Below are 17,405 nucleotides of genomic sequence, written 5' to 3' on the forward strand. Positions count from 1 at the left end.
AAAGACCAGCAAGCGCCAGGACCGTATCTTAAAACTGTTTCAGCTGCGGGATCGGACTACCAGCAGTGCCAAGCTTGCTCAGGAATGGCAGCAGGCTGGTGTGAGTGCTTCTGCACCCACTGTGAGGCGGAGACTCTTTGAGCAAGGGCTGGTTTCAAGGAGGGCAGCAAAGAAGCCACTTCTCTCCAGAAAAAACATCAGGGACCGACTGATATTCTGCAAAAGGTACAGGGAGTGGACTGCTGAGGACTGGGGCAAAGTCATTTTCTCTGATGAATCCCCTTTTCGATTGTTTGGGACATCTGGAGAACAGCTTATTCGGAGAAGAAGAGGTGAGCGCTACCACCAGTCTTGTCTCATGCCAACTGTAAAGCAGCCTGAAACCATTCATGTGTAGGGTTGCTTCTCAGCCAAGGAAATCGGCTCACTCACAGTCTTGCCTAAAAACACAGCCATGAATAAAGAATGGTACCAGAATGTCCTCCAAGAGCAACTTCTCCCAACCGTCCAAGAGCAGTTTGGCGCCCAAAAATGCCTTTTCCAGCATGATGGAGCACCTTGCCATAAAGCAAAGGTGATAACTAAATGGCTCATGGAACAAAACATAGAGATTTTGGGTCCATGGCCTGGAAACTCCCCAGATCTTAATCCCATTGAGAACTTGTGGTCAATCATCAAGAGACGAGTGGACAAACAAAAACCAACAAATTCTGGCAAAATGCAAGCATTGATTATGCAAGAATGGACTGCTATCAGTCAGGATTTGGTCCAAAAGTTGATTGAGAGCATGCCAGGGAGAATTACAGAGGTCTTGAAGAAGAAGGGGCAACACTGCAAATATTGACTTGCTGCATTAACTCATTCTAACTGTCAATATAACCTATTGGTACTCATAATATGATTGCAATTATATTTCTGTATGTGATATAAACATCAGACAAACACTAATAAAAACCAGAGGCCAGCAGATCATGTGAAAATATCATTTTGGTGTCATTCTCAAAACTTTTGGCCATGACTGTAGAGGCCCATTTCCAACAACCATCACTCCAGTGTTTTAATGGTACATTGTGTTTGCTAACTGTGTAAGAAGGCTAATGGATGTTTAGAAAACCCTTGCACAAGTATGTTAGCCCAACTGAAAACGGTTTTGCTGATTTGAGAAGCTATAAAATTGACCTTCCTTTGAGCTAGTTGAGAATCTGGAGCATTACATTTGTTTGTTCTATGAAACTCTCAAAATGGCCAGAAAAATAGAACTTTCATGTGAAACTCGACAGTCTATTCTTGTTCTTAGAAATGAAGGCTATTCCATGCGAGAGATTGCCAAGAAACTGAAGATTTCCGACAACGGTGTGTACTGCTCCCTTCTGAGGAGAGCACAAACAGGCTCTAACCAGAGTAGAAAGAGAAGTGGGAGGCCCCGCTGCACAACTGAGCAACAAGACAAGGACATTAGAGTCTCTAGTCTGAGAAATCGACGCCTCACAGCTCCTCAACTGGCAGCTTCATTAAATAGTACACGCAAAACGCCAGTGTCAACATCTACAGTGAAGAGGCGACTCCGGGATGCTGGCCTTCAGGGCAAAGTGGCAAAGAAAAAGCCATATCTGAGACTGGCTAATAAAAGGAAAAGATTAATATGGACAAAAGTACACAGACATTGAACAGAGGAAGATTGGAAAAAAGTTTTATGGACAGACGAATCAAAGTTTGAGGTGTTTGGATCACACAGAAGAACATTTGTGAGACGCAGAACAACTGAAAAGATGCTGGAAGAGTGCCTGACGCCATCTGTCAAGCATGGTGGAGGTAATGTGATGGTCTGGGGTCGATTTGGTGCTGGTAAAGTGGGAGATTTGTACAAGGTAAATGGGATTTTGAATAAGTAAGGCTATCACTCTATTTCGCAACGCCATGCCATACCCTGTGGACAGCGCTTGATTGGAGCCAATTTTATCCTACAACAGGACAATGACTCAAAGCACACCTCCAAATTATGCATGAACTATTTAGGGAAGAAGCAAGCAGCTGGTATTCTATCTGTAATGGAGTGGCCAGCGCAGTCACCAGATCTCAACCCCATTGAGCTGTTGTGGGAGCAGCTTGACCTTATGGTACGCAAAAAGTGCACATCAAGCCAATCCAGGAAGCATGGGGTGAAATTTCTCAAGATTACCTCAGCAAATTAACAGCTAGAATGCCAAAGGTCTGCGATGCTGTAATTGCTGCAAAGGGAGCATTCTTTGACGAAAGCAAAGTTTGAAGGAAAAAATTATTCTTTCTGATAAAAATCATTATTTCTAACCTTGTCAATGTCTGGACTTTATTTTCTATTCATTTTGCAACTCATTTGATAAATAAAAGTATAAGTTTTCATGGAAAACACAAAATTGTCTGGGTGACCCCAAACTTTTGAACGGTAGTGTATATAAATAATATATATATTTTTTTTCTTTCAGTTTCTTTCTCAAGCCAAGTAATTCTGGCGACAGCCTACAAAGCAGTAACCATCAGACAACCCCTGAGACTTCTCAGCCTCGAATGAAAACTGTCCTTCCTTCTAATGACCTGATTAACTTGTCAGACTCTTCATCTCCACTCACAGCAGCAACACATGCGAATAAACCTACTGCTAACAGGTAATATTCATTTCTTTTTTTCCAAAGCCACAATTCCTCAACCATCTGTCCAGTTGTATGTCTTTATTACTGGGTTAATCTGCAGACTTCTGCTATAATTGTGGAATAAAGATTCTTGTGGATATTGTCCTTTTTAAAGAAGCACTCCCATCAAAGTTTTTAGCCTCTTAATATATTGCAATCATATTATTATACAGTACAGACCAAAAGTTTGGACACACCTTCTCATTTAAAGATTTTTCTGTATTTTCATGACTTTGAAAATTGTACATTCACACTGAAGGTATGAAAACTATGAATTAACACATGTGGAATTATATGCTTAACAAAAAAGTGTGAAACAACTGAAAATATGTCTTATATTCTAGGTTCTTCAAAGTAGCCACTTTTTGCTTTGATGACTGCTTTGCACACTCTTGGCATTCTCTTGATGAGCTTCAAGAGGTAGTCACCGGAAATGGTCTTCCAACAATCTTGAAGGAGTTCCCAGAGATGCTTAGCACTTGTTGGCCCTTTTGCCTTCACTCTGCGGTCCAGTTCACCCCAAACCATCTCGATTGGGTTCAGGTCTGGTGACTGTGGAGGCCAGGTCATCTGGCATAGCACCCTATCACGCTCCTTCTTGGTCAAATAGCCCTTACACAGCCTGGAGGTGTGTTTGGGGCCATTGTCCTGTTGAAAAATAAATGATGGTCCAACTAAACGCAAACCGGATGGAATAGCATGCCGCTGCAAGATGCTGTGGTAGCCATGCTGGTTCAGTATGCCTTCAATTTTGAATAAATCCCCAACAGTGTCACCAGCAAAGCACCCCCACACCATCATACCACCTCCCCCATGCTTCACGGTGGGAACCAGGCATGTAGAGTCCATCCGTTCACCTTTTCTGCATCGCACAAAGACATGGTTTTTGGAACCAAAGATCTCAAATTTTGACTCATCAGACCAAAGCACAGATTTCCACTTGTCTAATGTTCATTCCTTGTGTTCTTTAGCCCAAACAAGTCTCTTCTGCTAGTTGCCTGTCCTTAGCAGTGGTTTCCTAGCAGCTATTTTACCATGAAGGCCTGCTGCACACAGTCTCCTCTTAACAGTTGTTGAAGAGATGTGTCTGCTGCTAGAACTCTGTGTGGCATTGACCTGGTCTCTAATCTGAGCTGCTGTTAACCTGCGATTTCTGAGGCTGGTGACTCGGATAAACTTATCCTCAGAAGCAGAGGTGACTCTTGGTCTTCCTTTCCTGGGGTGGTTCTCATGTGAACCAGTTTCTTTGTAGCGCTTGATGGTTTTTGCAACTGCACTTGGGGACACTTTCAAAGTTTTCCCAATTTTTCGGACTGACTGACCTTCATTTCTTAAAGTAATGATGGCCACTAGTTTTTCTTTACTTAGCTGCTTTTTTCTTGCCATAATACAAATTCTAACAGTCTATTCAGTAGGACTATCAGCAATGTATCCACCTGACTTATGCACAACACAACTGATGGTCCCAACTCCATTTATAAGGCAAGAAATCCCACTTATTAAACCTGACAGGGCACACCTGTGAAGTGAAAACCATTTCCGGTGACTACCTCTTGAAGCTCAACAAGAGAATGCCAAGAGTGTGCAAAGCAGTCATCAAAGCAAAAGGTGGCTACTTTGAAGAACCTAGAATATAAGACATTATTTTCAGTTGTTTCACACTTTTTTTGTTAAGTATATAATTCCACATGTGTTAATTCATAGTTTTGATGCCTTCAGTGTGAATGTACAATTTTCAAAGTCATGAAAATACAGAAAAATCTTTAAATGAGGTGTGTCCAAACTTTGGGTCTGTACTGTATATAGCCCTGTGAATTTACAATTGCTCATTTCGCCCTTCTACCCAGCTTATTCTTCCCTTTTCCATTAGGGCTTTGACCTCACATGATTAAAAACTGACTAGTTGAATCCTTCTAAGCTCTATGTAGAAACAGGAGGTCAGTTTTCTCTGCACAAGTAGGAGTCAGTGCAAAAGTCTATGGGGGGGGGAGGAGGAGGGAGCAGCTGGGTCAGGAGTTGAAGAGGGGAATGAGTCATGCAGGGACTAGAGACTTCTTGTTTCTACATGGAGCAGAGAAAAGAGAAGAATTAGTTGGGTAGAAAGGTAAAATGAGCAATTGTAAGTACACAGTGCTATATAATATGATGATTGCAATATATTAAGAGGATAAAAACGTTCTTTAAGTTGTGTCTTATGTATCAGAAATCTCATGGAGAAAATGGGGTATTACGGGCCCCAAACAACCTACTAAAAAACTGACAGGTTGCTGTAACTACCTCTTCTGTTGAGAGTTCCACAGAGCGAAAATAAGAGCCGTAGACCTAGGACCAGGGCTGTGGAGTTGGTAAGCCAAACCTCCGACTCCTCAATTTCCATGACTCCGACTCAGACTCCCTCATACATGGCTCATGTTTAAGTGATAAATTTTACTGTAGCACAGATTCATCTCAGCTAAAAGTCTAGACCTTTAGATCAGGAATAGGACAGACATTTATAGGATATTTCATAACTTCCCCAAATTCCTTTGAAAAAGTATTCCCCACAAACTGCATTGAACTACTGTACCCAATTTATTATATATTTTAGGAGTCGGTCCATTTTATACCGACTCCAAAGCCACCAAAATGAGCTCCGACTCCACAGCCCTGCCCTAGGACTCTGGATTGTTTTAATTTTATTTATTTTTTTTCAGTGATCTGTACCAGTTATTTTTTTATATGTTTATTCCAGTGATAGTCATGGTGAGGACAAACTGAAACATTTGGACAGCAACAGTGCAACAAAGAGAGTTGCTGCTTTGACAAGGAGTCATAGTGTGGGAGGACCTTTCCAGAATTTTGACTTGCCCCAAAAGCCATTGCATGGTGTATCCACTGTCAGTTTACCGAACAGCCTGCAGGAAGTGGTGGTATGTTGACTCTGTTAAGTGTGGTTATTTTTTATACTTTTTTTCATTATATCTTATAGGTTTTCACTCTTTGTATTACTGATTTACCTTTTGTTAAACATTTTGCCAATTAAAGTATTTTTCATTTACTAAATAAAAATAGTCTGTTCCCTCAGTTTCCCTACATTTTCTTTTATTGCATTATATTTTGTGTTCCCTAAATTTTGTCTTTTATTTTAGGTATTGTATTACCTTGACATTTATGCTATTACATTTTCCTTGTCGAGTGTCTCCATAGTCACTTTAAAAGGGTTGTCCCACAAACCAAATACTTTTTAATCAGTATATCTTGGAATATTAAAAATTATTCCACAATTGGATGTTTTTTTAAAAAAAATGTTCCTTTGCGGACATGATCCTATAAATGTGCCCCTGCTATGTACTGTTATTTTCTGCGTCCGACCATGTAGAACACATAAGTGATTACACTGGTGACATGGTAAGACATAAGAGGATGCGGTTACTGACCTGATATATGAGGAGATCGCATGTCTGGTGAAATACAAAAGCACTTCCTCCTGTGATAAAACAAACAGGCTGGAAATGTGTTTACTCACACAAACAGCTGGGAGTGTCACCAGTATATACACTTATACTTTTTCCCCTGGCGAGGAGCTGCATATGTGCGACCATGAGCTGCAACAGCTCTACATAGTGGGACACATCAAATGACTCAGCAGATCATCTAAGGAGAGGAAAAAAATTTTAACACATCCAATTGTAGAACTTATTATTATTCCAAGATCTAATTATTAAAATGTTATTGGGACAACACCTTTAAATATACTTTCAATTTATTTCAGGATCCCTTGGAAAAGAGACACAACCCTCCCCCTGTTTCAGTCCCATATCTTAGTCCTCTTGTACTACGCAAAGAACTGGAATCATTGCTGGAAAATGAGGGTGAGCAAGTTATCCATACATCGACTTTTATAAATCAGCATCCAATCATCTTCTGGAACCTGGTATGGTACTTCAGGAGACTGGATTTACCAAGCAATCTGCCTGGACTTATCCTGACATCCGAACATTGCAATGGAGGTGAACAGGTGTGTTAGTTAATTCCTGTGAAATCTTAGCTGCTGTTGGAACTTTTTAATAATGTAATGTAATGGAAATTACAATGTTTTAGCTTAATCAATATCTAGAATGCTCTCTATATGAACAAATTTTATGATCAACGGTCGATGGAAAAATCAATCTTTTTTTATTTATTTTTTTAGGTACCACAATCATCCCTATCACAAGACAGCAAACTTGTCTACATCCAACTGTTATGGGATAATGTCAACCTCCACCAAGATCCTGGAGAAGCTCTTTATATGAAATGGCGGACTATAGGTAATCTTCATTAGTCAAAATGTTGGTAACATATGTTCAGCTTTTTATTTTTTTTAAACAAATATCATCTTAATGGAAAAAAGCTTTCTAAATAATGAGGTTTATTTTTGGCAACTTGCATTTTAGTACTGAAAGCAATATTCCTTTATTTTCACACAATCATGGGTGGTAGCGAGTGGAAATGTTGTATGCGTTCCACAGTGGAACGCATACCAATCAGTGACGCATGTGCATAGGGAAATGTGCCCACCCACAGGAAGTGACGCACAAATGTGTGCGGAAATGACGAATGCGCTTGATGGTGGCGCGCACGTCACCCAGTGCTGCGTGTGCACACTAAGATTATACAGGGTCCACTATTACATGGTCTATCCAGTTCAACAGCGCAGGTCTCCAGCTGGTCCCCCCCCCCTTTGACTCACAGGTCTCTTATGTTCAGTGAGCTGTAGCAGGGCAGATGGAGAAGTATGTTTCCTCCGAGCTAGCGCAGCGTTTCAGCGTAACACATACCTAGCTGCAGTCATGTAGTTATTGTCTGATTCATGTAGTCTATAGTTCAGGCTTCATGAATCTAACGACTGGTTTCCTTTAACAAAAAACGTCTTTATTAAAGTAGAATGCGTTGCCCTAAAATTTTAAGGGTTGAAATTAAGTAGCACACATTAGGAATTAGGAGCAAGAAATGAATTAGCTATCCAAAGATAACCCGTTCTGAATTGTGGGAGTCAGCAACATTTCGCTAATGGCAAACATGATGACACATCAAGGTTTTTGTTTTTTTTACATTGTTTTGTACTGATCTATTAATATTTATTTCTGTCTTAAAGAATCTATAAAGAAGGCAGGAGCTCCCATACCCAAAGAATTGCAAGATATCTGTCACTTACTTGAAAGCATAACTCTCAGTATCCAGCACAATGATGTTCTTAGGCCTATTAGCTTGTTACTGCAGAAATGTACTTCGGCTAGCAAAAGGCAAAGGTAAGGCTTGGGATTGGCTTTGCTGGTGGCCCTCTAGTATAGTATTGAATCTTGCTGTATATGCTTACTTATTGTATCTCTATAGGAGCATTTACAGAGAAATACTATACCTGTCTTTGATTGCTCTTGGTCGAGAAAACATTGATACTGGTAAGTACAGTTTAAAATCGGTTTAGTGGGAAAGGGTAACTAATTCCTAGAACAGATTGAGTAAACCACACAAGCTAACTCCATAAAGACCAGGCCTGCAAAGGCATTAATGACAAAGCGAAGTGGTCAACCTATTTTATGCTAAGGATCAGTTATGGACTGTGTAAAATGCATACTTTTAATTAAACTTTGCATGCGATGGGAGTTTTTGGTGCTGCAATCTGGACACTGGTAAATGTCTGTATCGACATGTCAATAAACTGCTTAATTAGACATAGGAAGGGCAATTAGATGTGCAAACCCACTTCTACCCTGTTCAGAGAGCAAATTTTGCCTGTTTCACCTGTAGAAACCGCATTGCCAAAAACAAGCTGCAAAAGTGCTGCAATTCTGTACTTTTCAGGCACTCAAAAAAAAAAAAAGTGTTAAAAATGCAAGATATGGGGAAAAAAACAAAAAACGTCATATTCTCCTCCTGTTCTTGAAGCTTGTACCCCTCTGGCACCCCTGTCCTCCTTCATACTGCCTCATGGTGGAAGAGGGAGGAGGCACTTCAGGTGACTATATCTCAGCCTGGATCATGGCTAGAGCCACTATATTGATCTGGTTTTAAAGCTCAAAGCCTCTTGCTCGATTTAAATGGAGAACACTGTTTGAAATCTAATGGGGAGTGAGAACTTCAGACATACATCCAGCTCTTACTTTAACCTCCAGTAATTCGGTTCTGGCTGGCTCACAACTAGAGCTGCGATCTTGGTTTTGTTTTACAACTGAGATTCTTATCTTTAAAGCAAGCCCTAGCATTAGCCGCGACTTAGCCTGAGATATACCGTAGTTATACATATCTCATACATCCTTGGCATGATGTGCCTTCATGTGAGGACATACAATATGAGATCCTTGGCAGCGAAAAGGTCAAAGGAGTCCTTTTGTGTAAACAGACAGCACTTTGCCAGAAACTTGTGTTTTGACTTACAGGTTCATGTTTGCAGGCTTCAAGAAAGCTAATATATCTATGTTTTGCTATTATTCATTTAGAGGCTTTTGACAATGAATACAGAATTGCTTATGAGAAACTTCCTTCTGAACTTTTAAAGAAAATGCAGAAGATCGATATGCCTCCAAGCAAGAACGTTGAATGCTGTCGGAATGTCTTTGGGGCATCCTTGATTTGACCAAGACTTTCTTGGGTATCATTCCATGGATTTAATCCAGCCTTATACATTACACCACTGCAAGTCATAAATAATGTATGTCCCTCAGCCCCAAACTGGTGGACTGGTTAACCCCCATGGACAAGGATGCATGTGTTTCCTCCACTACTGCTTTTATTCTCTAGTTGCTTTATTATGGATCTAGGTGGAGTTGTGACTTCACTTTTATCTGTGGCACCTTACAAGCTTGTTGGCTAATTGCAAAATGATATATATACCATGCATTTGAAGTGTGGATCATCTCTAAAAGCATTGCAACCAGCGACTAAGTAAGCTCTACTAGGAGCATATAGTATGGCTGCATGTTCTTTTTTTTTTTTCTTTAATGTATGTAGACAAATGAATGATAAGCGATGTCTCGTAAAACGTAATCTGTCTACTACACTGCCAAGTTTGTGTTCTCCAATTTTCAACATATGGACTTTTCATATTGAGTTGGTTTTAAACTATTGCTTTCGATTAGTAGCTTCAGGCAATTCTGCTAGCCCTATGGAACCCTCCTAAAGTTGCATTGTACATTTTTAGTGGAACATGTTCTTCCTCTCTTTGACAATCTTCCACAAATTTGATGGCAACCAATGTACACCCATAAGAAAGGAGCAACTTTTTTTTTTGTCAGGCAACCCATTCAGAAAATGTTTGAGGGCCATTTTTTGTGCTACATAATTGTTTGAACCACACTTTTTTTTTTTTTTATGAACATTGTTGAGCTGAAATAATTTATGTTTATTTCATGATGATTTACTGACTGTCGAGCCTTATTGTCTGCTTTCTAGCAGCAGGTAGCACCCACCAAATTACTGACACATCCAGACATTCTAAGCATAAGGTAATATTGTCCAGGACTTTATCAATTTAGAAATAAACTGAGGACAAATGTTTATCCTGGCCATAAAACCCATAAAGCACTGTTTCTTTTTTGGCATTTTACCATCATTGAAGGAATCCTCTTATTGACTGTTATGGAGAACACAATAGAATTCACCATTAATTACATTGTAACAGTTGGTAGCAAAAGATTTTTATTTTTCTGTCCAAGGCTCAAACCTTCTCTCTCTTTTTGGTCTTTAACATATCGTTGCATGTATTGAGTGTTTACAAGGGTTGGGAACATCATTCATTCTACCTTAAAAATAGGAGCCGATGACCTCTGGGAGTGAATAAAGCCGGCAGCATCTCAGCCGACGCTCCCATACACAGGAGAGCTCGTTCAGCCGAGCGTTCCTGTGTTCTCTATGAGAAAGCCACCACCTGACATGTCAGCCAGCTGCATATCTCTGGGAGAACAATGCAATCGGCAGTCCGAAATTGGACATGTCTGATTGACATTTTCCCAGTGATCAGTTGGCCCTCCCCATACACATTAGATTGTCAGCCGAACCTATTGATATTCATTTGGCAGACATTAGTCTATTGTGTATGTGGGCTTTTAGTCAGCCTGGAACAAGGTAAAGAAAAATGTTAATCTTAGGAAATGAGCAGTTTGCCATGCACTTTGGGTGCAACAGGTCACCATATCATCAGATAGGAAAAATCCAATTTATACTATACATTTTTACCTCAAAAATATGGTGTTCTGGAAGCCCTTGTCATCAGGTCCCCTTAAATGTCTTGGTAACTTAAGCTTAATATTAATTTTCTACAAAGCTGTGATTCTGTCATGGAGCATATATAGCCTGCACAGAATCTCCTATTTCGTACAAGTGCATGGAACGTTTTGTGACGTGCATCCTTTATACCACCAGCACTGCAGTAATATCTTGCATTTTTTTAATATCACCAAGTGACTTTTTGTTATAGAAAAATAGAACATTGTTGCCTTAAATTTGTACATGCTGTATGTGCGAATATAGTGTTATAGAGCCCATGGCATTGGGTGCCTTTGTCAAATTCAAAAATGTAATATCCAGCAGTACATTTCTTTTACATGTACTCTATACATTTAATCTGAGGATTACAGAAAGGAAAATCACTGTGTGATGCCTATCAGGTAAGAGCAATCCCAGTCCTGTTGATGGCGCTCATAGTATGATACCTCCATGCCTTATACTGCACTATTGTCTTCTCACACACTACAGTCTAGGCTTTCTTTGGACACTACAGGAATTTGGCAAACATTGAACCCCATGATATGCAGTAAAATAAATCTAAATGTATTTTGTTAGCTACTAGTACATTTTATATGTTTAACTTAACCATTGATGGACTGGACTGGTCTGGAGGGTAGTTGCATACTAACAAACTGTACTATATGACAAGCTTACTCAACCTTCTGTCTTTAAGCATTACATATAGTGAAACATGTTGATTTTCTCTGTACTTTACATTCATTCTTATAATGAAATTACTCTGAGGGCAAGGAAGTTTTTAAAGCTGAAACATTATACAGATTTACAACAAACCACATCAGCAAAAAATTTTTTGTATAATTATTCTTAAAAGAATTGTCCATTACTTGGACAACCCCTTCTTAAGTGCTCAAGCAATTAAGAAAAGCTTTATACTCCCCTCCCGCACTGTCACCTTTACAGCGATGTAGGCATCATGTGTCCCGACACCATGTGACAAGTGGCAGTTGCTGATGGAACACCACTCATCAATACTCCATCCGTTCAGATATCTGATCTGACACTGGCCGTTGATTGGCTGCAGCGCTCGTGAGACTCAGTTCTGGTGTAGGGGTTGAGTATAAGCTTTTCTTATTTTACTTGGTGAACTCGGGCATTGAATAAGAGGTTTTCGAAGTTGTGAACAACCCTTTTAAGTGTGCATCTAGCCTCAATTTAAGACTAGAGATGCACCCAGGTAATACTACTCCTGGGTTTGTATTGCTTTGAAAATGTTACTATTCTTGAGATGCAGTACCTATAGATTTTTACTTTCATCCTTAGACATTTTTATTCAGAATTTTGCTGACATGTCTCTAGTGAGCACTTTATAATAGGCTGCAGTATACATTACATTTTTCTTAAATTTGTGAGTCAAATATTGTAAACCAACTGCATTTATGCCCCAGTTTTTGTCAACCATATTAGCTTGCTTCATTACCATATATCCTTATATTAATTCTGCAGTAGTAATTGTTGTTTTGCACAAGACACAGTAATGTTAATGTTCAGCATCCATCTTCATTAAAGGGAATCTGTCAGCAGGATTTCATCCCCCTCCCCAAAAAAAAAAAAACTACTTACATGTGCATGTAGCTCTTTCAAACCCAAGTCAAGAAATACCTTTACATGGCCAGTCTGTTCTTCCACTAGTGAGAAATCAGCAGTTGAACTGATAAGCAAATAGGTCTGAAGAGCCTTTTGTAGATTTGAAGCCTTGGTCACTCCAGCTCTATTCCCTGCCCAGTGCTGCCTATTTCTTGACTGACAGCCTCTAAACTGTGTGACTTCAGGCAATGGAGTTCAGTGAAGTAAGAGGTGGCGGTGCTGGGCAAGGAATAGAGTTGTAGGGAAGGGGGCTTCGGATCTAGGATAGTCCTTCAACACCATTTGCATATTAATTTAAATGCTGATTTCTCATTAATGGAGGAACAGACTGCCCATGTAAAGGTATTGCCAGACTTGTCTTTGAAAGAGCTACATGTGCATATAAATAGTTTGGGGGGAGTGAAATCCTGATGACAGATTGCCTTTAATGTCACTTTTTCAGAGGCATTCGAAACCAAAAGGCAGCCAGATAGCTAAAAGGAAATGTGATTTCAATTTTACTGATCTTCCTTCAAATATTATTTTTTTAATGTTGCCGTCCAAAGAATTGTAATTTTGTACCAAGTAAATAAAAAAAAAAACCACCTTATCCCAACTTGCATTTGAATGACAGTTGTGTGTTTAACAATCACATTGTAAAATAGATAAGGATCAGGCTGAATCATAGAATATTAGTGTCCTATTCACCTGCATTGAGTGTCTACTGTCTATTTAGCTGTGAAATGTTCATATTTGCAGTGTACTATTGTGAAAAAAAAACTAGTGCCTTGTGAACCACACCATAGATTCCTCCCTTTCCACCGGTGCCTTACATGTTCAGCTTTGAAGCCGTGTGAGCCTTATAAAATCAGACTGTCCCTCACTATTACCTCCTGAAATGCACAAAAGGGATATTGAATATTTCTATATAGTATCTAGTTTTCTCACCAGTTCCTTTTAAGGGGGGGGGGGGGGGAATAGATAATTCAAGACTTTACAAATGTATATGGAATTATATGTAGATCTCATGGAAGCAAATGCTTTTTTTTGTGTTGGAAATTAAAACAAACAATATTAATAAATTACATTTTACAGTTTTTTTAAGCATGTAAATAATATACCCACTTGATATGCCTTGGAATAGGTACATGCAATGTGTTGTGCACTTAATAAATGTATCCTTTTTTCTGATTTTAGATTGAGAAATATGTTTGTTTTTGTACATTGCAAAGAGAAACTGTTCTGTATTTTGAAGCTTAAAACTTGTCATCAGAAGTTTGTATAGAATTAAACTATGTAGGAATGAGACAAAATTGTGTTCATTGGAAAAATAAAAAAAATGTGCTTAGTCATGCGTGTCTTGTCATAAATGCTGAGTATCACCTCATTGTCTCCCAGCCACAAAGAAATAAGGATAATTTATATATTACTAATATATGCCATGGCCCAAGCTACGCTGGATAGAAAGAAGCTGGCAGGCAGCTTTTTAAAGAAAAACCTGTGGATTTATAGTGAATCAGTTTCATGTTGCCACAGTTCACCTGAAAAGTTTTTTTCCTTTTAAAGCGCACCTGTCAGCAGGATTGAGCTCAGTAAACCACATACACTGTCAGGTGGGTGCCGTTACACTGATTAATATAATACCTTGGTTGGTGAAATTCGTGCTGTGGTTCTTGTGTAATCTTTACTTTTGAGTTTGGAGATAATGATATGCTCGTGCTCCGGGGTGGCCTGTGGGGGGCGCTCTATCTGGTGCTCTGCTTACATATTCATCTTAAAGCTCTTATGACAGCTCACTGTGCCTTCACTGACTAGATTCCGAAAATATATAATAAATTGGGTACAGTAGTTCAATGCAGTTTGTGGGGAGTATTTGGGAAAGTTATGTACTATCCTATAAATGTCTGTCCTATTCCTGATCTAAGGGTCTAGACTTTTTCAGGTTGACTCTGCTCATGACCTATTTAGGCTATGAATGGTATTGGTGCTTAAAGGCCAGCTTTACTCCATATTCACATTGGTAAAGACGAGATGTTTAAGCAAACCAAAAATCATCCAGCATAAGCAGTCTAAGGTTAAGTTCCCACGATGAGTTTTTGACGCTGTGTATTTTTTTAAAAAAAAATGCAACTATAACCTATCTTGCTTTATGGGTGCAGAAAATCTGCAACAGCAAAAGGCTCATTGTGGTAAAATAGCCCATGGTCATGTTCCCACAATGGAGCTTTTGATACTGTGTGTTTTTGCGGCGTCAAAAACGCAGCATCTTACAGTTCTAGCAAAGTGGGTGGGATTTATAGAAATCTCATGTCCACTGTGCTGTGTAAACACACCTCCGGTGCTTCCCCCCCACCCCCGAACCTGTAGCATGTCAATTTCTCGTGGGTACGCCGAGTTTTCTGTGCGTTATTTCACCATAGACTTGCATTAGGTGCGGAAATTCTGCAGGTGAAAAACGCACATGTGTTTTTAGTGCTTTTCCGAGGCAGAAACATCAAAATGCATGGAATCCGTATGTCAAAGCAAAAAAAAAAAAACATGAAGTATCAAAAACAAAGCAACTTTATTTACAACATGACATACCAAACAGACAAAAAGCGCTGCAGTAAAACCACATCTTAAAAAAAAAAAAAAAAAACTGCACACAAAATGCAATAAACTAATTTAAATAGGTGGAGAAATTCTGCAACATCAAAAACACCCCAAAAGCTCATTGTGGTAACGTAGCGTTTTTCAAGCGTTTACGCTGCGGAATTTCCGCAGCGTAAACGCTTGTTAAACCCTAGGTAATCCGGTCCCCAAGGGGATTCCGCAAGTTCTATGCCCACGCTGCGGATTTTTCCGCAGCGTTTATGCTGCGTTCAAAAATCCGCAGCATGTTCATTAATTTTGCGTTTCCGCAAGCGGAATTGCCTTGTGCAATGCATTAAAAACGCGCAATAAACACGTGCGGAATTCCGCATGCGTTTTTCCGGGAGAGGACATGCAGAAATTTTCTGCTTCATTTCCGCAACGTGGGCACATAGCCTAAAAGGGTACAAGGCTGTCTTCTAACATCTTTGCATCCTGGCTTCAACAGATTAGAATGTTATCAAAAAGTTTACTGCTCATGAAAGCCAAGAAAAATGTCCAAAAAACTTTAAGCCGAGCTACAGCCATTTATTATTATTATAGCGGCATTTATTCCATGGCGCTTTACATGTGAAAAGGGGTATACAAAGTAAAAACAAGTACAATAATCTTAGCCATTTAGAGATTTCCAGCCGTACCACCGAACAACCTCACTCTTAAGCTGCTCTTCTATTATTTCTTATCTTTTATAAACAGACAATCCTCCTGAGAAAATTTCTATATACAGACAACCAAAATAAAACTCCAGGGCTTTCGTCATCTATAAAACATAAGTGGAAGAATCAATGCTGCGCAGCTGTTTTGCTGCCTCTGGGATTGTAGGCCTTAGAGGTGTTACAACAGGGGTGGGGAGCCTCAGGTCAGTGAAATCCTACTTTTCCCATAGAACATTGCCTGTAAATAAGAAACTCCCTCTCCCACCCACCCCCAAAACCCAGTGCTGGAGCAGTATTGGAATTCTTAAAAATACAAAGGGTGCTTCATACCGGACTATCATGAATGTAACCCTCACAGGTAAGTGTAGATGTGGCGCCTGGCAACCCTGTAAGACCCGATCACATTTATGCTGCACAGTGAATGCCATAAAAACAAATTGCAATTAACCATGCTGAACGTGTTTCCACTAAGAGATGGAGAGACATGTTTGATAAATATTAAGTTTGGGTCCCATCAAAGAAAGGTACACCTTGTCACAGCTGGTGGGCTCTCATGAATTGGGCAATTTATACGTGAAGTACTTTCATTTTAGGAGTATATTCCATATAGCAGTAATGCAGTCCAAATTTCATATACTCAATATCTTAGCACTTATGAGTGCATAATATACAAAAAAGCATACAGCAGCACTCTTAACAGCTTACACCTGTTCACACTTTGGAGGTAATGTTCAGTGGGTTTGTGTAATGTACATGTTTCCTGACAAAAAAAAAGTGTATGTATATTTTATATATATTTTAATTAGATAAAAAACCCTGTAGCCAGTGTGAAAATTGCAAGACAACTTTTTACAGCATGACATGTGAAGGGCAGAACCCATGTTGGGTTTCATCAACACGTCTGTGGTGCACATATGTAATGTATCTGTTTTTTTCACATATACAGCATGTACAGATTATAATCTATGGTGCTATTCACATGTCCATGCAAAACACGTGGCATGTCTTTTTTTTTTTCTCAGCACGGGTGACCAGAGCCAATACAAGTCAATGGGTACATGAAAAACACAGCACACAAACTGGATCCATGTGCCCTCGATATTTAACATCGCAAAGTATAGGGGACGCTTTGTAATTTTATTTCTTTATCCGTGAAAAAAACTGACGCACTACCGTTTATTCACGCATGTGTTTAAATGAGGCCTATCTATAGAGTTATTACTGGTATCCTTAATTATTTTAATAAAAGCTCTATAGCTTCAGAAATGTGGAAATTTACCAGCTATGTTGCTACTAAAAGTTTGTCCAAATACACAACAAAGTTACCTGTCACTATATAATATTTTGATTGGATAAGATTTGGCAACCAAGCATTTTCTGTAACATTCTAGTACCCGTCTACTGGTTGGTTGTTCACTCTTTTGCAGTGGTGTTGGCTGATATTTCATTTACATTTTCTCCCATTGAGAACTGCCTGCACACCAGATGGGTCTCTTTCCAGTAACCACCACCAAAAAGATAGAAAGTCACAAACAATATCCTATTAACATAACTGCTGGTCCACGAGATTAGTCTAGATTCTTCCTTTAAGTAGATGGTTTTTAAAAAATACACAAATGGGTCA

The 17,405-nt window shown here is 39.4% G+C and overlaps 1 protein-coding gene across 5 annotated transcripts in view; it reads left to right on the top strand.

The window, feature by feature from the left end:
* Nucleotides 1–13,685, top strand: part of DENND4C (DENN domain containing 4C) — a 143,185-nt gene extending 129,500 nt beyond the window's left edge. For 4 of the 5 annotated variants that reach the window (XM_073665817.1, XM_073665857.1, XM_073665865.1 and 1 more), the window contains 7 exons: nucleotides 2,463–2,642; nucleotides 5,398–5,575; nucleotides 6,418–6,663; nucleotides 6,838–6,955; nucleotides 7,783–7,936; nucleotides 8,022–8,086; nucleotides 9,125–13,685. In XM_073665817.1, the coding sequence (XP_073521918.1) occupies nucleotides 2,463–2,642; nucleotides 5,398–5,575; nucleotides 6,418–6,663; nucleotides 6,838–6,955; nucleotides 7,783–7,936; nucleotides 8,022–8,086; nucleotides 9,125–9,261 (1,078 nt within the window). In that variant the 3' untranslated portion in view covers nucleotides 9,262–13,685. The remainder of the gene's footprint in view (nucleotides 1–2,462; nucleotides 2,643–5,397; nucleotides 5,576–6,417; nucleotides 6,664–6,837; nucleotides 6,956–7,782; nucleotides 7,937–8,021; nucleotides 8,087–9,124) is intronic. The other variant, XM_073665870.1, reaches the window with a different exon arrangement.
* The last annotated feature ends 3,720 nt before the right edge of the window (nucleotides 13,686–17,405 follow it).

Source organism: Phyllobates terribilis, unplaced genomic scaffold (assembly GCF_046119375.1).
Source record: "Phyllobates terribilis strain yellow unplaced genomic scaffold, ASM4611937v1 Scaffold_1__5_contigs__length_1240528914, whole genome shotgun sequence".
Classification (NCBI taxonomy): Eukaryota; Metazoa; Chordata; class Amphibia; order Anura; family Dendrobatidae; genus Phyllobates; species Phyllobates terribilis.